The sequence below is a fragment of the Epinephelus lanceolatus genome, chromosome 21 (genome assembly GCF_041903045.1).
Source record: "Epinephelus lanceolatus isolate andai-2023 chromosome 21, ASM4190304v1, whole genome shotgun sequence".
NCBI lineage: Eukaryota > Metazoa > Chordata > Actinopteri > Perciformes > Serranidae > Epinephelus > Epinephelus lanceolatus.
Window position 1 is genome coordinate 16,090,040 of NC_135754.1, and position 25,448 is coordinate 16,115,487.

Here is a 25,448-nt window from a genome sequence, read left to right on the forward strand (position 1 = left end):
AGTAATGTGTGAAATGATCCTTTACAAACATACAAGTGACTCTACAGACAGTTGGCAGAGATTTTGTGAACAAAAAGGGAAACAATAGAGCACCTGGCAAAGTTATCACTGAGTCCTTGGTTTTAATCAACAATATGTCAGCCAACTGCGGATAAATCCCTCCCTATTCTGTGCTATAAGGCAAAATAAAACAGACTTGTTTCTCTTTTTAACAATGCTACAAAAAGATCTCATTAAGCCGAGTGCATGAGCTGCTCCCAAAACACAAATCACACCATTTATTGAGGAGTTTTATCTGTTAACAATTTACAGGAGAGCTCTACGCCGCCTCAATGGGTTGCTCGTTAAGTGAGCAGACTTACCAGGTGCTCGCCAGACACTTTACGGATGCCCACCATCCTGACTGCGTCTGGGGGAACGGGCTGGTTGTTGAGGGCTGCGTCCATGAAAGAGCAGGGGCTGGGGGGAGGTGTCTCATAGTTTTTGGATGCCACAGAATCATGGGTCTCCAGGAGGGACTGTGAGCACAACAACAGGTGACAAAAACACTGATGATGACAAATAGGTTTTTCCCAATACAGGAATTTATGAGATGCTAATATGATCATGCCATACTGCACAAATCACATGTTCTCTGCTCTGTGCAGTATGGATGAATTACTGAACAGGCACACTAGACACAGGCCCCAGGACCCAAAGTATCAAGGGTACGCTTTCACCTGCAAAATGTCACTCAAATTAACACGAATCAACCAGGGAGAGAGATGAAAAAGGCCCTAAACAGACACAAATATACCTCAAAGAGACACAAAATAACCAAGGTTCGTTTGCCTGTAGTGTGCGTATGCGTAATGATGTGAGGCATTACATGGTATCGGATTGGTCATAGGCTGTACTCGCCGATACCCGATACCTGATACCCGATATTTTAGGCAGTATCAGAGGCATTTCTGATACTGGTATCGGTACAACTCTAATAAAGAGACACAAAAGAGCTACAAAGAAACACAAAACACTTATCATATCTCAAAGACTCACAAACTGACCTTGAAAAGAAACAAAATGACAAAGAGATGCAAAGGAAAAATAAAAAGACACAATACAACTACAAAGAAACACAAACCAACTAAAAGACACACAAAGGGACTTCAAAGAGGCCCAAAATAACTACAAGGGATACAAATATACCTCAAAGACTGACAAACTGACCTAGAAGAGAAACAAAATGACAACAAAGAGATGCAAATGAACTATGGAGACACAAAACAACTACAAAGAAACACAAACCACCTAAAAGACACACATAAGGACTCCAAGGAGACACAAAATGACTTTAAAGAGACACAAAATGATCAAAAGGGACACAAATATACCTCAAAGACTCACAAACTGACCTTGAAGGCAAACCAAACGACAACAAAGAGATGCAAAGGAAAACATAAAAAGACACAATACAACTACAAAGAAACACAAAACAACCAAAAGACACACAAAAGGACTACAAAGAGGCACAAAAGGACTACAAAGAGACACAAAATGATTACAAGGGGACATGAGTATACCTCAAAGACACAATACAACTACAAAGAAACACAAACCAACCAAAAGACACAAAAAAAGGACTTCAAAGAGATCCAAAATGATTACAATTGATACAAATATAGCTCAAAAACTGACAAACTGACCTCGAAGAGAAACAAAATGACAACAAAGAGATGCAAAGGAAAACATAAAAAGACACAATACAACTACAAAGAAACACAAAACAACCAAAAGACACACAAAAGGACTACAAAGAGACACAAAAGAACTACAAAGAGGCACAAAATGACTTCAAAGAGACACAAAATGATTACAAGGGGACATGAATATACCTCAAAGACTCACAAACTGACCTCAAAGACAAACAAAATTACAACAAAGAGATGCAAAGGAAAAATTAAAAGACACAAAACAACTACAAAGAAACACAAAACAACCACACGGACATAGAAAATGACCACAAAGAGACACAAAACCACAAAAGATACTGACAACTACAAAGAGATGCAAAACAACAATAACTAAAAGAGGCAAAGACAGCACAAAGTCTGTGTGTGTTATTCATATGTAGGAGAGGTGGTGGGGCCCTCTGCATGTCTGTGCCCAGGGGCCCACTGTCTCATCATTCGCCCATGCTGTGCAGAGCCCTTGTCTGACACTACATGGACTGAAACACATACTGTAGCTCCTAATCAATCTAATCCATGCTTGGACAACATGCATCAAGCATGGACATCACTTTGAAAAGCAATCACAGGTTTTAGCCTGAGTGCCTGTTCTTTAAAGCTACAGTTTGCTGTGAGATGCAAGACCTGGAAGTGAGGCTCCTTCAGGATGCGAACTAACTCGTCGGCTGCCTGGCTCCTGTTTGTGAGCGGGTTGAGCTCCTTGAGGATGTCCTGGACCAGCTCCACGTTGTTCTCCCTCACGGCCTCGAGCTTGGGTTCCTCAAACTGCTCATGTGCCTGGGATTAAACAAACACAAAACAGATGTTACTTGGGATTAGTTCTCCCATCATAAGGGCAAGGATTACCTGATTCCCTGATAGCCTTGCCTCCACAGGCCTTTCAAAAATGAAATCTAACATCTGCTTCCATTAGTCCACCTCCTCAGTGAGCAGTTAATGCACCTTGCTGAGTTATAATGAAATGTTTTCTGACTTGTGCAGGACTGTTTGTTTGGATTCAGTACCACAGAAAAGGGCATGACAACAAACGAGAAAAATAGCTACCTGAAGCCAACCCCTGCTGAGAGCAACACACAGCCTGCGCTCATAAATCCTCAATGAAAGACACAAAAACCATGAAAACTAAAGCAAAGACTTGAGTCAAATCTTGCGCTCTGTAGGTTTCTTTGGTGTGTTGCAGTGAAACATCAATATTTCAGGTAACATCCATTTTTCACCTTCCCCTCCTCTGCTGCTATGGACACAGGGGTCGGTGGTTATTGGACATGTTTCCCACACAGGGTCACAGATAAAATATGACTTTAACTTTTCCCATCTGGTGCATTCATGGGCCTGGAATTTGGTTTGATGCATTTCTGCTATGTTAAACACTACATTGTCTTACAAATAAATGTTCAGAGATTTCTATACTGATGATGAAACTGTATCTGCGACAAATAAAACACAAATACTGTACATGTATAAACCCTTCAAATTCTTCAGAGCCTAATTACATAACTGTTTTCTATCATTTACAGTAGCATGACTTGCAGCTGTACACCGAAAAAACATCTTGTATTTGTACATCCACATTGTCAGGCGATCCCACGGAGGATTTGTCTGTTGGGACCGACGGCTACTCTGGCAGCCACGTTGTTTGTTTGCTGAGGAAGAGAAGAAGAATCCCTGCCGAGAGACAGGATATGGTGCGCAGATACACACAAAAAGATATTCACAAATGCCTGCGTGCACACAGCCTCACACACACAAACCATCATATGCACTTTAGCACACACATCCTGCACACACAAGGAGATAAGCACAGCACACATCCCCGCATAGGCAAAGCTATTTGCACACAACACACAGTGATTCAGTGGCGCGGCAGAGGGACTGCGCTCATTTGGTGTTTTTGGCAGAATTCTTTGTAACCTGATGGTGCGAGCTGTCAGTGCCTGGCACTCGGACAGCACACCAGGATGGACACCATGCTATATGATTACACTGCTTTGAGAGCCACGGACAAAATGTCTGAGGCGTGTGTCTGTTTTGACACGGCTTTAAATTAGTTGATTACATTTGAAGAGATAAAATTACTATTTATGTCAAAGAAAATGAGAAAGATAAGCATGTTTTTGTGCTATCCTATTATATTGTGTGTGTTTTTTTAATCATTGACACCAATTATTTAACAATTCCTCTGCCAAGCACTGAAATTTGTGGCTTTCAAAATTCTCATTTTATTGTAATCACAAGACGCTGGTAATCGTCCTCCTCCCCACCTTGACATCTCAGCTGTAAGGGCTAATGAGCACTGCTGTTCTCAAAGCAAAAAAGAAATGACAAAGCAGTGTGTTATAATTGTGTTCAACATCTCCATTAAATATTTCGATGGGTTTCTGGTATATTTAGTCAGCCTTCTCTGCTCCAGTGCTGTGCAAATTTAAACCCAACTCACCACTACAGCTCAGTGGCTTGCACTGTAATGTGATCAATGCTTCTAGTGGGTCATAAGTGATGACTGAGAGGGATTACTGTTGTTTGAGTCTATACATTGTGTGTTTTTCGTTTTAGGAATATCTTGCATAGTATACCTGTAAAGGAAGGGTCTGTGACTTCTGAAAAAGAAAATATTCCTCATCTTAGATATGAAAACTTGAATTCATAAGCAATTTACTTTCAATACACTGAGGGGTTTTGCCGCCACAGCCTTACGCCAGCCTTTCACCAAATTACTTTTCAAGCAATTTCACAGTCACAGACAATTTTTCAATTAAAAAAATTATTTCCCAGTTGGTGTGCGCGTCCATGATCTCCACCATTTAGTGTAAAGCGGTCATAGAACATATATAGGTCTTTTTCTCGTCTTGACGTTTTAACAAAATCAACCATGTTTAATATTATTGTACATTTTTAGTCTTGGCTCATGTAACTACTGAAGTTCAATGGCATGAACATGTCAACAACCAGCAGCAAACAAGAAGCCACTTGGGTAGTCAGTACACATGGAGGGGACCCCAGGGAGGTGCAAGAATGTAAACAAGTCTCGGTTCTCTTGGTCTGTGGAGAGGAGGAGAGACCGGTGGGAGTTGCGGAGTGAACAAGGGTCAGTGTTTAGTTTGGCGTGTTTCTGATTCACAAAGCGGTACTTATTTTAGTGAGACATCTTAATCTTTGAAACGGCTCGCCACTTATTTCTATGGTATCCAACCACTATAATAGTGGAGCTAACACACAGAGGCTGGTAATGAGTTGAGACGACAAAATCCAAAATGTAGACTGTATGCAAATAGAGTTTATATTTATAGATTATACTGATGCCAGTTGACAAGAATACTGTCGACATATGACACCTTTAATCTTGTGTTTCCAGAATTATGTGTTTTTGAACACTTACAGAACTGTGAAAGTCGTATTTCTTAAAGGGAGTTTGGTGTAATATTTTCAACCAGGAGCAGGATGGGAAATGATCTCAAAAGGAATCTAGTTATAGTGACCCTGCAAGATCCCCAGTCTTTAAAATTCTTATAGTCTGCAATTAAAAACTCACATTTTCTTTAGACTTTAGTCTTTAAAAGTATTTCCAAAGTCTTCTTGTGTTAGGTAGGCATTACTTGGTCTGGTATGACATGGTATGATATCTTGCTGTGTAACTAACATCACTGAGTCAGGTCACAAACTGTATGACTCCTGTCCTTACTGTTACACTACATTTTTAGCACGGGCCATTATCCTGTAATTTACTTATGGCCTTGGTCGATATTATACAGCGAAAGTTACAAAGGCTTTAATGCCACTTTAAATAATGTAAATGTAATGGACAGCTTCTCACATTGGCTTTCACTGAGATATATCACTCAGTAGCATTCAGCATTCAGAGCATCAAGATTTTCTTTTAAAGCCGACTGTTACTACATGGTGAGCACCAAGTGCTACATTAGATATGGTGTACTACAGCATGTGAAGACAAGCTTTTATGCATGATTTCTGTTCCCGCACTTTCAGCTAAATGTCAATAGCTGGCTGCAAATGGGGTAATAATTATGAGGACTTGACCGCTTGTCTCATTACACCTAAGTTGTTTTGCACAAGCTGTTTTGTATAGCGCAAGAATGTATTGTTTGGGAGGCCACATGGCACTGTTTCACAAAGACCCTTGGAGTGTCACTTAAAGCCTGCAGAGAGGACATGTGATGGCTTGGAAGTTAGCTTTGAAAGCACAAGGTACGTAACTAAATGTCTAAAAGCAGCTCATTTGGCTGTCCTAAATACTAAAACGGTCCTGATTGCTCTGTTAGATATGGAGCCAAGCATTGAGACAGTGCCACAGTTATTACTGAGTATAATAATCAAGCATTATGGAAGCTCTTTTGCATGATGATAGCTCCTGTTGTCAATATCTGCTCATTGTGGGCCTAATCATCATTCACATTCATTATGGAATTGCAGGTTGTGCTGATTGCATCATTCTGCAGTGCAATCAGCACAATTCAATGAAGTCACCGTGCCATATGCACACAAGCATGGACCCTTGCCCTCTCCCTCGGGACATTAAATGATAGTTTGTTTTAGCGTTTATTGATCAACCGTGGGGTCATCTTGGAAATCCTTTTCACATTTTTAAGCAAGGCGTCTTTACTCGCTTGCATCAGCAGATTAATCTTTTATGGGAAAGCTCATCAATACACCAAGAACCCTCTCAGACACACAGTACAAATGCCAGTGTCATGCTCTTAGACGCCGGCATGCACACATACAGGAAATCAATCAGTCTTTAGTGAAAAGAAACCAAAAACAAAGAGAGAAATAGGGATAGGAGGGAGCAGAAGAGGCTCTGCTTTCAGCAATACGGGAGGGGTTTGATGCAGTGCTCCTTACTACTCCCTGTGGATAGTCCATCTCCAAATTTCCTGAACAGAACTGCCTCTGAATTACTGAATGAGAGACTGCACAGCACACAACCTCTGGCTCTGTCTGAGACTGAGAGGTAGCCCTGCAGACCAATTCATCTCTCTGGACAGCGAAACCCCATGGCCACAAACAGCCTCCACCTCAGCTCAACTCAGCGTACACTGACTGTGCAAAGTTAGAGAGATAAATGTGGTAATCCATACTAATGACTGTTGACAGCATAAAGGAAAGGCAGAGAATGAATTTCAGAACACGACGTGAACTGCATTTCTGCATTTTTTACTTTTCATACTTTTGTAGTGCACAGCCGTGTACCTTTTCCTTCTCTTCCTGTTGCTTTTGAAAAAGTCCACACTTTTTAAAAGTTATGTGACATTTTGCTCTTGGCAAAAAGTGGAAGGGGAAGACACTGACAAGAGAAAAATGTAAACTCTGAAAAAGACTGTCTGCCACTGCTAAGCTCTTTCACTCTTCTCCCTTCACTTCAAAAAGCTGTACTCCGTAACAACTGCTTCACTCTGTTCCATGTGAATATGGAGAACAAGTTGGGATAACTTTCATAAGGAAAACTAAGAAAATTCATTTAAATACTCACTTCTGTGCAGAAAGTATACTGGGGGAATTGGCTGAAGTCTCACCAAGTCTTCATTGTAAGAAAAATATACACCATGCTTGGTTTATCTTAGGTATCCAACATTATTGAACATATTATGAAAGGTAATGCACCAGAATTCATAAATAAACCGTGTAATCATGAGCCAGTAATTGGCGAATAACCCACATAATCTGGAAGGCTGCCATGGCCATGATGTGACCAATGTGCTGATGGGAGTCAAGAAGTAAGAATAAAAACTGAAAGTCCATGTAAGGAGTAAAGTGGGTGGGTCAAACAACAGAGGACTTTCCCCCAGGAGACTGGTGTTTGTGTCCTGTGTGAACTTTGACTTATTTTAAGCTACTTCACTACCATGTTTCTTTTCCTAAACCTAATCTTCTTAACTTTACATTGAGTATACAACTTGATGTTAAGCACGTAACGTTATTCATGGGGTATTAATACATTCAATATCATACAAACTGTTGTATGAGTAAATGTTGTTTAGGCATAATCACTCATCATGACACTGGAATACTGGGAAAATAGCAGGTGGATGTCTCTGCTTAACTAGTATTACCACCTTGCAGTTGTATGCCTCCATCAAGTTGCCGTTACAGTTTACATCCATGTCTGTGGAAACATGCACGCTTCACACACATCTTCCCCCGGGCAGCACAGAAGATCTATTCAGTCAAGGCAGTTTCAAGATTAGTGTCACCAAGTCAGTACCTGACCAAATGTGTCCTCTTCTGTTCCTCATTTAGGAAGTTGAAAAATGGCCAGAAAAGTGTTTTTGCAGAACATAATGATGTCACAGGGAAGCAGACGTTTGACTATTTGGATAAAAAATGCCATCACTTCATCACTATATCCTATTAGACCAGGGGTGTCAAACTCATTTTAGTTCATGGCCCACATACAGTCTAAAATGATCGCAGGTGGGCCTGACCAGTAAAACCATTACATAATATCCTAAAAATAACAAAAAGAAGTACATTTTTAAAATGCTAATCCATTTACAAAACACATGACAAATAGCTTGTGATGTCTTCAGAGGAATAAATGCAACACAGTCTACTACTCACTGGCATTTTTCTATACATTTCCACTTCTGGGCAGTAATCTTGACATCACCACACCAAACTAAAGTGAAAGAAAAGAACTGTATCATGGTCGGGGTGGAAATACCTCTGAAGCAGCATTTTACATAAAGAAAGCTTCTCACTGTTTAACTTGCTCCTGAAACCTGGCACCTTTTAGCCTTCACAGGTGGTTCACTATTACATGTGCAATTATTAATTCCTCTCGGGGATTAATAAAGTATACCAATAAAAAAAATCATCCAGTGGGCCGAATTGGAACCTTTGGCAGACCCCTTCTGGCCCCCGAGCCGTATGTTTGACACCCCTGTGTTAGACATTGGTAGGGGAAGCTTTGTCATTATTTGCATATGAATTTCTGAATTATGGCCAAAAACATGTTATGTGAGGTCACAGTGACCTTGATCTTTAATTTTTGACCACCAAATTCTAATAATTCGTGAGTCCAAGTGAACATTTGTGTCAAAATTGAGGAAATTCCCTCAAGGCATTGATGAAATATCACATTCACAAAATGAGATGAACGCAAGGTCACAGTGACCTTTGACCATTGATGATCAAATTCTAATCAGTTCTTCCTTGAGTCCAAGAAGATGTTTGTGCTAAATTTGAAGAAATTCCCTCAAGGTGTTCGTGAGATACTGGGTTTATGAGAATGCAACAGACTAAGTCACAGTGACCTTGACCTTTGAGCTTTGACCACCAAATTCTTATTTGTTTAAATTTGATTCACAGTGAACATTTGTGCCAAATTTGAAAGAATTCGCTCAAGGCCTTTGAGACATTGCATTCACAAGAAATGGGATGGATGAATGGACAGACAGATAAGCCAAGAGCATAATGTCTCCAGCCATAACAGCATAAAAACGGGAAGGGTTTGGGGATAGTTATCTGAATCAGGACATGGACCATTTTTCAATCAATTATTAAACTCTGAACTCTGTTTTGGATCAAATCCCTACTGAGCCACTGAAGTCTAATCCAGCAAAGCAATCTGATACACAAGCTGGTCTAATTAGAAGAGAATTTTAAGGATTTCAGGTCAAAGTCCAGAAGTTGTGGCGAGACCTGTAACAAACAACTGATTGTACTGACATAAATCAGCTCTATAAGATATTACTGGAATTCTACAAAAGTGTTACATATTGGAATAGATTCTGTTTTGTCTCATACAGCACCACTGCTTGCAGCGAAGCTTTATTTAACTATGAAAAATGTCAAACTTTGTCTTTGTTTCCAGACATCTAAAACTTTCAGAATCAAAGACAGAAGCAGAGGGTGAATAAATAAGTCTGAAAGGTCTGAAAAGTGTGAATATATTCTTTAATAGGTTTACTGTTTACCTGCGTTTATCATTGTTTCCGGGAAAAGTTTTTGAGACCAGTCAAAACAACAAAAGACAATTTGTCAGCCCTGTCTGAGTGTTCTTGGAATAACTTCACTGATTCGCTTCTATCCAGGACGAGCTTTAATCCAACGTCTGGGCAACTGCCCAAGAGAAATCTGCACAAATGCAACATGGATTTGAAAATGTATCTTCTTCAATCTTACAGATATACACGCTGCAGACACAAAAAAGAACAATGCATGTACATTGAGTACATCTGTGTAGTATGGCAACCCTTTTTATCCTCTTGGGTGCTGTGATACAAGTGCTGTAGCAGTGTGTATTTAGTATCACTATTTTGAACTAAAAGGTGCAGCTGGTTCTATATATTCTCCACTGCCACTGTAGAGGATAATGCACAGTGACTAGTAGGAGGTGCCACATATGTATTGATGAAAATCTGTGGTCCCCATTTACCTTGTACTTTTCATTTTTTTTAGTGTACCATTACCAGTGTTGGGTAAGGGTTACTTTCAAAGTAATCAAAGTACGTTACTGCGTTACTTTTTAAAAAAGTAACCAGCTACTTTACTGCATTACTCCCTGAGTAAAGTAACTCAATTACTTTAAAAGTACTTCCAATGTCACTCCCTGAGAAAAGTAACTCAAGCACTTTTAAAGTACTTTTGAGTATTCTACATTTCCTATTGGGCAATGGACCACAGGACGCTAAGCCTACATTTTTTTGTCTCCAAAATTAAAGTTATGGACCACTTGCCCTTCACTGAGATCCAATTCTCCCATCACAGCCGTCACTTTGACAAGTAGAAACACAGAACGATCTGCTGCCGTAGACAACTGTATGACAACAACACCCCAGCATTTTTAATATTTCCTCTAGGGATGTTACCACACAGAGTAAAAGGGGGAAATGATGGTGTGAAACAGCAGAGGCACTTTGTCAACCCGCTGAGTTAACGTTACTGTCATTAGCATCAAGCTAGCAAACAATGGTACATCCTCACGGTCGGACATAAAGTAATAACATTAACAAATAGCGGCGGGGCTTTTACTCACCACAACTGCAGAGGCTCCCAGCTTCATTTGAAACAAACTACATTATAGACGGTCCGTTATTTATTAATCCCTATGTGTGTTTATGTATTTACTTTTTATCTGTTCCGCTGTCTTTGTAAAGTTAAAATATCGCACCGTCATTTCAAACTCAACACTTGTTTCAAATTAAAAGCCCCTTATAACCTCGGCTGAGAGAATCCCTCCATTTTCTAAATAGGCTTTTATTCTGAAACATTTGTCAGAACTTCCTGTGGAAGATACAGTAGCTTGATAGATTATGTATGGCGCTTCAAATGTAGCTCCTGCCATCTGCTGACGCTTTTAGGCGACTACAACAACATGTCGGCTGGCACATGAACAGACACAGTGACTCAAATAATAGTGAAAGTAATAAAAATTGGACAAGAATAACCCGATGACATCACACACGCCGTGAAAGACGACCGGGGATAATTGGTGAGTACCAGCGTGTAGCGTGTACCAGGCATAATGCAAGTCCTGAGTCTGAAATATGTCTGTCAGCGAGTCCTACTCCACCTATTTAGACTCCACCGTAGACAATGGCAGTATTTCTCCGACCACGTAGCGAGCCAAAAGCTCCGTGGCTTCTTTCAGACTGATAGGTTTAACGTTATCTCTGTTATTAGAACCAAACGACAGCCATTGCTCTTTCGGACCTGAAGGACCAGCGTTCTAAAAGTAACGGAAGTAACTGAAGTCTTGTTTGAAAATGTACTTAAGTATTTGATTACTCAAACAGCAAACTAACTCGGTTACTTGTTACTGCAAAAAGTAATCAAAGTACTCTAACGTGTTACTTTGTAACGCATTATACCCAACTCTGACCATTACACCCCAAAAATCTCATGGATAATGTGCAAGTGAGTCTTTTTCAATTCTGTATTATTATAACCCACATAAAGATATATTCAATTAAAGCATTCAGGTCTTTTTTTTTTTTTTTTTTAGAATAAATGACTACGTGTAAAACCTAATGGCTGCCATTCATTCCTGGATTCTCCATTGATCACAGGGGCTGCTGCTCCACCCGCACTTGTCAACCTGTCAAACATATCAAGGGGTAACTGTGCTGCTCACTGACTGCTATTTCAATCTTTTGCTCTGATTGGCAATAGAAATGTTGCATTGCCTTGTTAAAATGACTGACAGCTGGGAAACAGTGGAAATGTTAACAGTCCCTTAAAAAGAAAGACGTTTTCTCTGTGTTGTTCCACCAAATAAATATTGTTATATGTCAAGTATTTCCAAGTATTTCTGTATCAAAATGAAAACCCTTTCCGATGATTACAGTGACCAAAACTCTAAAAAGTAGCATATTCAATATGTCCTTCAGTGAACTTATCCAACCTTATAGAAAGCCCATGGGTTCATCACACTATTAGCACCAGCAGCAGTTCCACAAGCCAGAGGTGTGTATTATCTGGGTTTAAGTTTGTTCATTATCAACATCAGCAGCTCTCTTTATTATGCCTGCTATTAAAAATAGATCCATCCTCAACTACCTTCTCTGTAACTTGGAGGGATGAGGAGGTGAGCTATCTTTAATGGCAACCATCCTTTGTCCCCACTAAGTCTGGACTTCAAAATCAAAGCCCTTGAGATTTTAGCTCCTATCAAATGGCAACCTCAGGGACTGAAAAATAAAGCCGACATTTAAGTGTCGAAAACTGCAGTTCCTTGAACGGCCACTTGAGGCTGGCTCCAAGACTGAGTCAATCCCCATAGACACCCATGTTAAAATGCCAAAGTTTACAGCAGAAATTAACATGTAAATCTAATGGCACTGAGCAGATGTTGCCTCAAATAGTTAGCCCACCAAAAAACTTCAATATCAGTTTAATTGTTCACTATAGGTATTTAGAATATTTTTAACACTTTACCTTTCTGTCAGATAGTCTTTTCTAACGGATAACTGAAGCCATCATATCAAAGCCATCAGACTCCACTGCCAAAAAAAAATCGCTATTTAAGTTATAAATTACTGAGTTGCAGTGTCTTACTTAGTGTGTAAGGTAAAGCGGAGCAAATATTCAAATATAGTGTACACGAATATTGTTTTTTTATTCCTAAATATGTTTTTTGGTTATATATATGGTTATATCAAACATGATAACAAAGCAACAAAGTAGATAAAATAAGTAAAGCAGAATTGTATGTTTATGTCAGACCACTGTGTTGAACTATATATCTTTAAACGTTACAGTTACAGCTGAAAAAGACAACAGAAATCAACAAGTTTGACAATTTGACCTATCTCTATAATTGTAATCAATTGCCAGTTTTCTACCCGGAAGTGATTGTTGTTGTTAGAGCAACTTCACGGTAATTCGGTCAATAGGCGTAGCTGTCACTACTTAAGTGTTTTCAACATTTTGGTTGCTTAAAAAAGTCTTGTACAGCATTTAGCTGTACTAAAAGACCCCCCTAATGGGTTGCATATTAAATTTTTCTTGCGAGTACATTTCATTTTAATGGTTTTAAACCTGTTTTTCCGCTAGCAAAAATTAGCACTAGGACTAGCATTGTCAAAGTTAAACATAGCTGTAAATGCACTGTGCTAACTAAGCTAGCAGCTAGCATTAGGGTTATCCCCACCCTCTTGTCCAAATATGGTCACTTCTGGCTCCAAAAAAACAACTTAGTGACAGCTAAAACGCCAAACTCAAGGCTGCAAAACAGAAGTCCACAAACTAGTGGGTAACATCACAGTTGCTACACACATTATTTGAAACCGTCTATGGCTTCAGACACATCAAACCACTGACAAAGGTTATGAAAGGACTCAAAGCCTTTGAAATCAGTATTGCCTGGTAACAATAGGTCCAGTGAGAGGACTAAGCAGCAAAAAGGCTCCCTGTTTGACTCCTTACATTTGGGTTTTGATCTGGATTTTGCTGCCTGTGCACAATGACTCTGAGTGACAATAATATCTTTAATTTGCATTTTTAACTTATGAGAAAACAATGAAGCAAGACCATTAACATGGTAATGTGATTGCACTTGATGAATTTAAGCTGTCTTTTCAGGATAATTATTGCAAGCTGAAATTTGAATTTTAAATGTAATAATGGGTGTGAATTTTAAGTTTCCATTTTGAAATATCATTTTAATAAAGCCTCTCATAACGCATGCAAATCACTGTGAAAACATAATGATTTGTTATCCGTTACGTGTCAGCGTTAATGCAGGAGATGGCACATGCAAATGATGATGTTGAAATCAAATTTTAATGTTAATGTTGTAAAAGGCTAAATGCAAGACTGCGTTGCTATTTTACAAACTGCATTTTAATTGTAAATTGGCATGCATAAAATAACCTTAACTTTGCAGCTGATACACTAACTGGGTTCTAACTTAATATAACTAGCCTTTAGTTACATTAAAGGCCTTTCTTATTGACTCATCCATTAGGCCGTCCATCCCTGGACACAATCCAAGTAAAAGCTCTGACCGTCCTTTACTGCGTGGCACACACACATATACACATTTCCTCATGCATTTACAGTATAAAGTTGTTCTCACCACTGGGCTCTCCATGATGCCTTTAAGGAAGATGAGGTCCAGGTCATTGGCAGTCGTGGAGCTTGTGCTGTCACTCAGTGTGTCCAGGGCTTGATGCATGGCTATAAACACACACACAGAGAAAAAGCAGAAGAGAAAAACAGAGTTATTTCACTCTACTCCCCCCCATATTCTACAGTTACCCAGGGGAAATAGACTGAAAAGATCACCTCAATGAAAGAGACAGAGAGAGGGAGCGCATTTACAGTAGTTCACACTATGTGGCTGAACGAGAGGAGGCTGTAGGCAAAGTGAGTGGGAGGAAGGAGGAAGAGGGGATGGGAGCTACCTCACATCCTTTACCAAGCAATTTCACCTCTGTCAGTCACCCTCCTCTTATGTCTGTCAGAAGCGACAGTATCTTTCTCTCGCAACTCCCAACTTCCTCCCTCCTACGCACATTTTTACACACACACACACACACACACACACACACACACAGATGCTTAACAACAATGTTGCTGAGAAAATAAACATTTTTACCAGGGTTTTTTTTCAGTCAATATCAGATCGTATGCCTGCACTAAACTACAGTGTTTTGTTTTGCAGGCTGGATTAAACTTGATTTTAATATGGCACAAATCAATGCTGCATTTTTTAAATCATTTTTTTTATGGTTCATGGAGCAGCCTTGATGATAAGCCCATAAAGGAAACACATGCATGCGCACACAGCCTTATCTCAGAGATGTATAATACACTTCTAAACCACAGACATCAATCAAAAAGACGGCCGATCAATCAGCCGATGCAAGGGGACGTCGACAATTCGCTGAAGGTCGGGAAAAGTTCAGTCTTAGCTTCAATGCGTCTTCACCGACTTGGAATGTGACGCATTAAGGTACCAAACACGCTGAAATCACCTACCAGCAGGCATTAATCACTGCAGACGTGACTGTCAGAAGAGTGGGCATTTTTATTCACAGGGAACATTTGTCTGCTATAATTTACTCAACAGACACTAAGGTCTTTGTTTCCAGAGCTAAATATACAACACTGGCTTTTAATTTTCACAGTGCAAGCAAATGGGTGATCCACCACAGATCCTGCACGACCCACTTCATAGGCCCCATGTCCTAATAAGGGCATAACAGGGCATTAAGAGGTGAATGGTCCAATTAGAAGGCTGATAATTAGCTTTGTGTAAGACGACTATGTCCCAACTGTTTTCTTTGGACGAATTTCAAGCATGTTTTCAACATGTTGCACCTTCACAGAAGAAAATGACAAGACAAAAGTTACCTATCATGTATAATTAAATAAAACATGAGAGTATGACAGCTCATGCAACATAATAAATCCCTGAAAAACATCTTGTATTGTTTCCTATTGGTGGTATGAAGCACATTAGTTTTTTCTACTGTACACTAATGGCCTGAATAAAACAATCTGTGCATACTTTAAAGTATTATTTTATATTATGGATATATGACACATCTTACTCTGAAGACATTAAGTGGAGATTTGCATGCAGCACTGCTCACACTACACCACAGGAAGCATTTACAGTCGCTCTGTGGTACACAGTATGTTCCAGCATGAAATGCATATCTGTGTTCTTCCTATTGAGCTGAGTTATAGGTGCGAGCCAACAAGCGAGTATTTAAAAACAAGTCCCATGTGCACGATTACAGGAAAAATGAGATAAATGGTTGGGTCCAGGTACATTAATACAGATCGCCATGCATTTAAAATGACCAGAGGAATAAAAGCCAATAAATAAGTCTACGGCCACGCTTGTGGCTCTTTGAGGCTATTCTTAGGCACAGCAGTGCTTTGAACCAAATGCTAATACCAGCATGGCAACATGCTCACAATGACAATGTTTAGTGGGCACTGTGTTTGCCACTTTAACCATCTTCTTTTAATGTGTAAGCATGCTAACACTTGCTAATTAGCACTAAACACAAAGTACAGCTGAAGCAGGTGATACAATTATTAGTTTTGCAATGATCTGTAGAAAGACTTAAGTATGGGGGAAAATCAAATTTTTACCTGATGACGGTGCTACAGGAAAAGTTTAGGAATCACCAAAGTGATTACAACTGATCCTGAGTATGACTGCCTGAACCAGATTTCACGGCAATCCATCCAACGCTTGTAAAGACACATCACTAAAAAACACAGATGTCAACCTGCTGGTGGCGTTAGAGGAAAAGTCGGGCAATCACCAAGGTCAACAGGCTTCATCCTCTGGGGACAATGACTGTCTGCGCCATAGAGTCTATGGTCTATTGTAAACCAATAAACTGATATCAGACAGTGATTAAAGTTTTCAGTGATACACAGAATATCACTAAGGGTAAGCATTCACATTTGTCTTGTGAAAAAACAGAGACCTGTGACTGTTTGGGATCATGAATAAGTCTCTAACCCAGAGCATGATTTTATTTGGTTTCACTGATGAGTGGCCTGAAGCTGCTCTATTGACAATAAACAACACAATTACACTGTGAACTCAAACACTATCAACTCCAACAAAAAATGTTCTCTAATCCCCATATAATGATCCCATTCATCAACAAACACAGTTTCAAGTGTGTGTTTCTCTAGAGAGAAGTAAAAAAGCAAAGGTTAGGAAAGAAAAAATGATTTTAAAAACTAGGAAAGTGCACTCAGGAGAGGGCAAATCTCCGCCAAACGTCTGTAAGTTACAATATAGCTGCCTACAGCCTCTCTTGTATTTCCAGCAGAAGTGTCAATAAAATATATACAATATAATTATGAGGATGAATGTATATTTTTTAATGACTAAATCCGCCAGAAATCTTTAATAAATGTCGCTCATAACTAGACTTCTAATGGTATTAGCTTTGTCTGGAGGCTACAGCAGAACAAAGTAGGAAATAACAATAAACACAATTAATTACCTTTGTCACTGCTATTTAAATAAAGTTGCCTTGCACAGACAAAAAAGAAACCCACTAGCTGCTTACTTAATTACTTAGGGTACTTTCAGACCTAGAGTTCACTTTGGTCTGAATCAGGGACTAATTTTGTTACAAAGTTGCATAATTGCCTAGAGTTGGTTCGTGTTCTCATGGCAGCATTTATAAGCAGACCAGATAAAATGTCTTGCATAAGAAAGCTGCTCTTGACTGGTCAGAATTTCCATACGGGGAAAATCCAGGAGGTACACTTGCCAGATAAATGTGACACTTTCTAATGCCAACTACGCAGGTTGAATTTAGCGCTGGTCATTGTGTACTATATTGCTGTCATTGTTCATTTTAGTCAAACCATACAGTGTGAAAACGAGGCGCGGCTCCAACTAGAAAACAATGTTTTGATGCACTGGATGTGCTGAATGTGCATATTCAGGCAGTACAGGAGGAGGCGCACATTAATAATCCTCCAGGACTCTAACATGTTCATGTTTAACCCAATGTGTAATTCGAATGCAGTTGGTTTGGATTGAGGTTGGAACACGATCTCACCACAAACGAACCGTACCAGAGTTTGTTTGTAACCAGATCGAGATCACCTCTTCAAGAAGGTCTTGGTCCGGTTGTTTAGGTGCACACCTGAGTGCGATTGCTGTGTTCACACCTGCCCAAACGAACCGCACTTTAGGGGCAAATGAACTTGAGTTCCACTGAACCGAACCAAACAGGGCAGGTGTGAAAGCAACCTTAGTGTAGTCTGATTGGGCGGAAGTTCGCTGCATAGATCAGCCTCTCATTGGGCTGAACGAGCCACCTGCTGAAGTGAAGCTGAGTTTTCAACATGTCCTTTACTACCTTTTGGGGTGTTTGATCTTGCGGGGATGTAGCCATTTTTCTGCCATGGTTCGCGTCCTGTAGGCGATATTTTTGTGGGCGTGTTACACCAAAACCTGTTTCCCCCGGCAATATTTTTGCAAGCGCACCTTTGCAGGCACCGCCAAGAACAATTGTGACTGGTTGAAAGAAATACAAGCAGCCGGGGCATTTTTTTCTCCAATCTTAAAGTGAGAGTCAGCCCAGTCAGACCTTTCTTTTCTTGAGAAAGGTCTGGTGAGTGAGACTACCCTTAGTGTAAAAATAGAAAAAAAAAGACCAAATCAACAAATTCTTGGCAGGTAAAACGCTCCACCTCTGAAACACTCCAGGTGGTGAATATAACAAAAATGAGGATTTACATCTCGCATCATGTCTAACTTTAGTGGATCACATTTCAGGTATATGGAATTAATCTGAAGACGCTCCAGTACAAAATAAACCCAAACTTATCTCTGGATGGCCAGTGTGTGGCCTGCAACAGACAGTAAGGCTTCATGCTTTTATTCAAGTCAATTTCTGGAAAACTTGCTGCCCCTACTGGCTGGTTAGAAGGAGTGAAGAGTTAGCAGGCAGTGACGGTATAAAAAAGTCAGGAAAACAGTTTTTCAACAACTGTGAATCACCAAAACCACAGGGGTCCTTGAGCACTCAGTCATGCGTGTTCACACTAAATATGAGGCTGATTGGTAGGGTAATTTACTAGATTAGCTGCAGACAGACAGGTACACACTCTGACACACACACACACACACACACACACACACACACACACACACACACACACACACACAATCCTCCTGTCCGTTTGAACAATATGAACTGTGAGTTTCAGAAGCAGTCGTGGTTAACAAACAACACACAGTGTGTGCTTCTGTGTGCAGCTCAGGTCTGTCAAGAAGCTGGCAGATGATTTATGTTTCTATTGCTCAGCAGAGCACAGTGGGAGATTTTATTTTGTTAAGATGCTTACAGAGGAGCGATGAGGTAATAGATATTTTGAGAGGGAGCAGGAACTATTTTTGGTCTTCTTCTGAGGTGTTTTGGAAGTATTTTTACATGCGCATTTACTGTATATCCGTATACAAACAGCCACAAAGACATGAAACTACCCTCATCTTTGCTGTCACTCAGGAAAAAGATTAAAAGACAGAAAGGCATAAAAGGCAAAAAGGCCAGAGGAAGGCGACCTTGATGATTACACAGTCCATCCGCCCTCTCTCTGAATAATTTGATAAGTAAATTAAATAAATAATTGCACAAGTCTTCCACAGTGAAGTCTTGTTTTTTTTCTATTTTCCCTCGAACACCGGCTCTGCTCCAGCAGGAGAGTTGCCAGATTTGCGCCTGGCAGAGAATATCAGACCAGCAGGCTCGGCTTACAGGTCCTGCATAATTCTCTTTAATCACCGCAACTGTACGCCGGCGTTGTTGCCACATCGGCTCTTTTCCCGATGTTAGCTTGTCCTGCTTCGCCTAGACGTGTGTGGAGTTAGTTTTTCTCCCTTTTTCTCATTGTTTCAATATTTTCATAACTTTCTGCCACATGCTGTCTTAATACATTTTCATGGTCTCCCCTCCACTTTCACTACAGCCCCACTGAGATGGAACAATCGTGGTAACATTGACACCTGAACAAACACATCAGGAAAAAGGAAATGTATTCTGTGATAATCTCAATGCTTGGAAATCACAAAGGACTCACAAGAAGGTGTGAAAGGGACCGAGAATAATAGCTATTTTTCCAGTTCCAAGTATGCCTGGGGTCGTTCTATTATTCATAGAGATCATTAAAAATCCAACTTGTCCTCCTTCTTGGGTCTCTCTGCCTTTCTTCCCTCTACATGTATTGATAAATAGGGTTACATTCCTTATTCTCACTGACAAGCATCAAAGCAAAGACAAGAGTGGACTGGTCATGCGGGTCAAAAGTTCAGACGGATGGAGGTCTGAATGTCAGGCCAAAATCCGATAATTTATTTTCTATTTTTCCAACTGCAACTTTCTTTTGAAAACAACTTTCTCTTTAGTATTCAGGTGGAGTATTTCATCTTGTATACCGCTGCTGTCAAAGCCATCCTCCCTTGCATAAACCTGCATAAAATTCACATAAAACTGAAGCCAAGACCAAACTGCATTTTTTTTATCACTATTGATTTTTCTCCAGCTCATGTCTCCTATCAGCCTCAAAGTTGCATGTAGACATTTGCATTTGTTTTTTTTCATCCTCTTTACAGGTGAGAGCTCAGGCGAAAGTCATTTTTCGCTCCGCTGAATCTAAATTCCCTATACTGCACACGCTGTAACTTGATACCATTAGAGAACTCCATTTAGCAGGTGAGGGCTTAAGAGCACAAAAAGGGACCCAGGTGTGCAGACAGGCTGAACCCGCTCCATGTACGTCATGTGCTCTTCAAGGGAAATGTCAAATTTAAAGCGCTTTTCATGCTTGGGAAGGTCTTGTTTCACAGTATTTCACTACCGAATTTAAGGGGGAAACTCCTGAAGGAGGAGTCCCGGTAGAGCAGATAAATAATCATGAATCAAAAGTTCCCAAGAGACTGAGATGATGTTTACAAAAGTTAATGACTAGAGAAGAAAACCAACATTTACAGACGCCAACAGAACTGGTAATGATTCATTCACTGTTAATACAGCTTGAGAGAAAACCTGAAGGTACAATGCTGCTTTGCTGATTACAAATTTACAATAATAACACATTGTGGTGGCCTCCTCCACCGCCTCTCACCAAAGGTTACCAGAATAAGAGCTTCCTTGCCATGACGACAGCAGAGGACATGTAATCACAAGCAACCCTGAATGAAAAGGTGCTTTTGTCTCCTAAAGTCTCATCTAAGCGCGACTTCACCTCCACCGAGAGTTACAATTAAACTCAGTGTCATAGAGGCAGCCAAACAATCTGGCCTGTTATTGTTTGTGGTTAGAGCACAGCGGGGGAACACGAACCTCTTAGCCAGCACTTAGTGAAGGTTGTTCTGTTGCTACGGAGCGGAGGTTAGGGAAACACAGAGAGGATGGAGAGGGGAGCCGGGGGAGGAGGAGATGTGAGAGATGCGGTTGTGTTGGTGTTTCTCCATGCTGAATCCTCACGGGAATATAAACACAGAGGAGTATAGTACGCAGCTGACTACTTCTTGTTTTTGGTAATCAAAGCAGTCTGGTCTGCTAAAATTCATTGAGATAAATAAACTCTCTTAAAATGCTAATACAGTAAATGCTCTAAACAGACGAATTGTGGTTAGTGAAAGAAAGATAATTACATATTAACAGGTAATGTGCAGACCAGCACAGTGGGTGTTGTTTGTGTTTGGTTTACACCAACTCCTGAGGGACTCTTTAGGTGCTAGTCTCTAACTGTGGCTGTCTGTTTGGGGCTGAGCAGGTAGTGTGCAGTAGGTACAGTTTTTAGAGCTTTGTCACTGAGAACAGCTCCCTGCTGCAGGCAAGACAACACTGTGAGGGCGGTGAGACTGAACCAAAACAGTACAGTTACAGACTGGACAGCTAAACAATGAGTTGAAACTCCCTACAAAGCAAAGTAAAACCAAGGGGAGCTGCTGCTTTAATTTTTAATTAATCTTCTTAATTCAGGAAAAAGAAGAGCAGAATTGTTTTCCATGAAACGTACAAGTGACACTTTACATTATCACATTTTTTCACATTGTCATTTGATTAACTTAAACAAAAATACCAACTATAGCCACTTTAATATTAATACTTTGCAATATTCTCAAACTGAAACACTTTAAGGCAGTGGTTCCCAACTGGTGGGTTGCGGTCCAAAAGTAGGTCGCAGGTCCATACTGAATGGACCGCAAGTGATTCACGAATGTCAAGAATGTGTCAATGCACTTTTATCTTTAAGTACAGTGAATTTCTGGCACAAAGCTTTTATTTTGAAATGCCGTCTCCTGCTAAAGAGTGGACAGCTACTTAACAGAGACAGCAAGCTAGCTCAAAGACATGGCCAAATGCAATTATGATGCTGAATGTATTAAAGCGCGTGGACCATAATGACTAAGGAGAAATCTGGACCCCGTGGCTGGACCAGTTGGGAGCCACTGCTTTAAGGGATCCTTTTGCCAATTTTCAACCAGCTTTGTGTCATAACAATGTGAACAGTATGTGTTAATGAACTGTGGTAAACTTCCTCCATCTTACCAGCGCCCCAGATTTTTGCCAGCTGTAGGGTTGTTGCTCAAACTACAGATTGTACTTCTGCATTTTCATATGCCCGCCTGATGCCCGCCACCATGGACACAAAGAGTATAAAAGCGGATTGAGAGAGAGAGAGACACCTCTCTTTCCTTCTTGACTCAGACCAAACTCTGATCATACTGTAAAACTAGGCAGCGTTGATCAAATATAAACCAAGATTCTGGTTCTGTATTGCCTATTTCGCACCTAAAATGTTTTCAGAAACATATTTTAGTGCACTGTTTAGCTGTTATACAAAACATTTTGAATTGGGAAGCGGGTGCCATACCGTTTCCTGTTTTGTAAAAACGAAGGCTGAAAAAACTGAGATCAAACAGTTGAACTTTCTTCAACATATTTTAGCTTAGTATTTAACTGTAATATGGGATTGTTTGCTACCATATTGTTTCCTGTGCCAAATAAAACTAGCTAACATTACATCACCCACCAGTGAGAGCGTTTATTGGTCCAGTGCAGTGCAGTGCATTCTGGTAGTTGTAGGTTTTCTACCTCTTGAGCAAAAGCAAATGCCACAGCCCCTTTCTTCTGTTTTCTCCAGTCACGTAGCACCAGTTTTAAAAGTATTCACATCCTTCTACTGCAGACAGCCCAGTTTTATGTCAAGACCATCTTCCCAGCAGTGAAATACTGCTTTAATATTAATATGCTTTGTAATACGCAGAATATAATATGTGTTTTGCTTCCTACAAAAATAGCCTCACACCTCTTTCCCCTATAGCCGACTATCTGTTCTCTGAGTATCTGGCTTGCCTTGATGAAAATCTGTTTGACTCAAATCTAAGACAATAAAATTGGCTGTGTGCAATTCAGATACTTTGGACGCATTGATTTCTTTTTATGGATGCTCAGAAGGATTAGTGCAACCATGAAAACTCATCCCACCATCTTGATTTATACTATTTTGGATAATTTAGATATCCTGTATTAGAAGGCTTCTCAATGCACCATGAGGGACAATACATTCAGAAGTACCTAATATGTATCATCATGTTTTTACTACAAAACACAATTCAGTCTGGAAAATGGACTTAATATTCATTGTATAGCCAGAATTACACTGAGAAGAACATTGAAAGTCAGTCGCAGCAAAGACCTGCTGGTGATTAATCAGGGCATTTTCAATGGGTAAGGTCAATGTTAAGCTTTTCAGTGTGCAGAGTGACTCGGCAGTAATAACACCTGCTTTGTCCTGTGAAAACACCGCCAGATTTTTGAGCAGCCTTCTTCTTAAGAAACTCATTGATATTCTCATTGTTTCCTTGAAACCCTTGGAAGTTACTGCAGTCTTATTTCTTCGTCACTCCATTAAAATGACAGAAAAGAGCATGTTGCAGATGACACAAAGCATTTCAAATTGCCAAAAGTCACCTCTATGTAATAAAATACTCTCGGGCCTTGACAGACATTATTAAATACTTTAAGGTTGCTATTAGATTTTTTTCTGCTCCCTGCTCCCCAGCACAATATAATTACTATCAATCCCTCAGGTAGCTAAAGATGGATGTCTATGACTGTGGTGGAGAATTATATTGGACTGGAGTATATTCCATTGTGTATACTAGAACCGATTAATCATTTATGACTGAAGTATATGATTAATTTGTCCTTATGGTGGGTGCTTGATTCTTTCCATGACGTCCTTGCAGACTGCAATCAGTCTGAAGTATTTTCTTCTGAGTGTACAGACTACAACTATTACAGCTAGAATATGAATGCTGCACTGGCGTATGAGTGCTCGACTCAGAATAATAAAGTCAACATCCTCCTCATGGAGCGTCACTGGAAACACAAGCTCATCATGACAGGTTCAGAGAACGCTGTGTGAAGCATGTGTGGGCACATCCATTGTGTAATGTACTTGCGTGATCAATCCATGTGAGGCTTGCCTTCAAATAAATACCTCTCATCTGATTAGCATAATTATGGACAGCAGAAAACTGCAGTATTTGAATGTTCTGCTCTACGAATACAGTTGTAGACAGATGCATACATTTAATGTACAGTTGCTAAGCTTGGATTTAAGCTCTTGATGGGAACTAAAGCCCTATTGGCACGGGACTAGTATTACCGGGGGACCTCATGTGCAAGGGATAAGCAACGTCTGTATTTTACTTGAATTCACTGATATTTTCCTCAGGAAATATTGCGCACAGTCATTTGTTACTCCAATTTTCACAACACAGAAACACTACACAGCAGTGAAGTGCAGTGGGTTAAACAAACATTACCAACTTTCCCCCACATTGTCCTGTATTATCCATCTTATCTTTTACCAGTCTCCATACTGTAGTGAGATGAGCCTCCTGCACCCAAAATGTTGTCAAAACCTTCATTTATAATTGCCAATGCAGCCTCTGTAATTCTCGAACAGGAAAGAGGCAGAAAAAACAATCAAATACGACCCCAAATTACAGAGATGTCAACACGCACGCGACTAATATCACAACAGCTCTGTGTTTGGCAAAATACATCAGGTGAAGTGTGGCAGAATTTCTACTTGACAAATTATAGACATGGCAGATTTGTACAGGGTTGAGATTAAGACAAACGACCTCTGAAATTATAACAAATTAGTAGGGGTTCCAGGTAATACAGTCCCAAGAGAATAGGGTTTAAATCAATATTATGTATGAGCATTTAAAGGTCCTGAACACCACAGGTGTTTTCACTTGTGGCTGATTAGTCCTCTGCTCAGGTGGAGGTTGGTTGGAGCTCTGCTGGGAACTATGTGAGGTCCACAAACTCTTTGTGCTAATCATGATGCATTCACACGATGTTGGCAGAATGTCAAGAACAGGAATGCCTTATCAAGACTTTTCTAATGACTCAGGAGGTGTTTGGTATTTGGAGCAGATTGGAAACAAGTTACAAACAAATATAGCTCCTTTTAAAGCAGTGGTTCCCAACTGGTGGGTCATGGTCCAAAGGTGGGTTGTGGGTCCATTCTGAATGGACCAGAAGTGACTCGCACACATGTAAAAAAAAAAACACTTTATTTTGAAGTACAGTGAATTTTTGGCACAGAGTTTTTATTTTGAAGATTTTATTTTCTCTTAAGAGTGAGTGATGGGCAGCTACTTGACAGACACAGCAAACTAGCTCGACAACATGGCCAAATGCAAGTATGACTCTGAATATATTTAACTGT

At 40.1% G+C, this 25,448-nt stretch overlaps 1 protein-coding gene across 3 annotated transcripts in view; it reads right to left on the reverse strand.

Moving 5' to 3' along the window:
• mpp2b (MAGUK p55 scaffold protein 2b) overlaps window positions 1-25,448 on the reverse strand; it is a 67,283-nt gene that overhangs the window by 16,733 nt on the left and 25,102 nt on the right. For 2 of the 3 annotated variants that reach the window (XM_033611986.2, XM_033611985.2), the window contains 3 exons: window positions 14,266-14,366; window positions 2,355-2,507; window positions 363-518 (listed from right to left, as the gene is read on the reverse strand). In XM_033611986.2, coding sequence (XP_033467877.1) covers window positions 363-518; window positions 2,355-2,507; window positions 14,266-14,366 — 410 coding nt within the window. Of the gene's footprint in view, window positions 1-362; window positions 519-2,354; window positions 2,508-14,265; window positions 14,367-14,474; window positions 14,541-25,448 lie in introns of those variants that run through there. The other variant, XM_078163720.1, reaches the window with a different exon arrangement.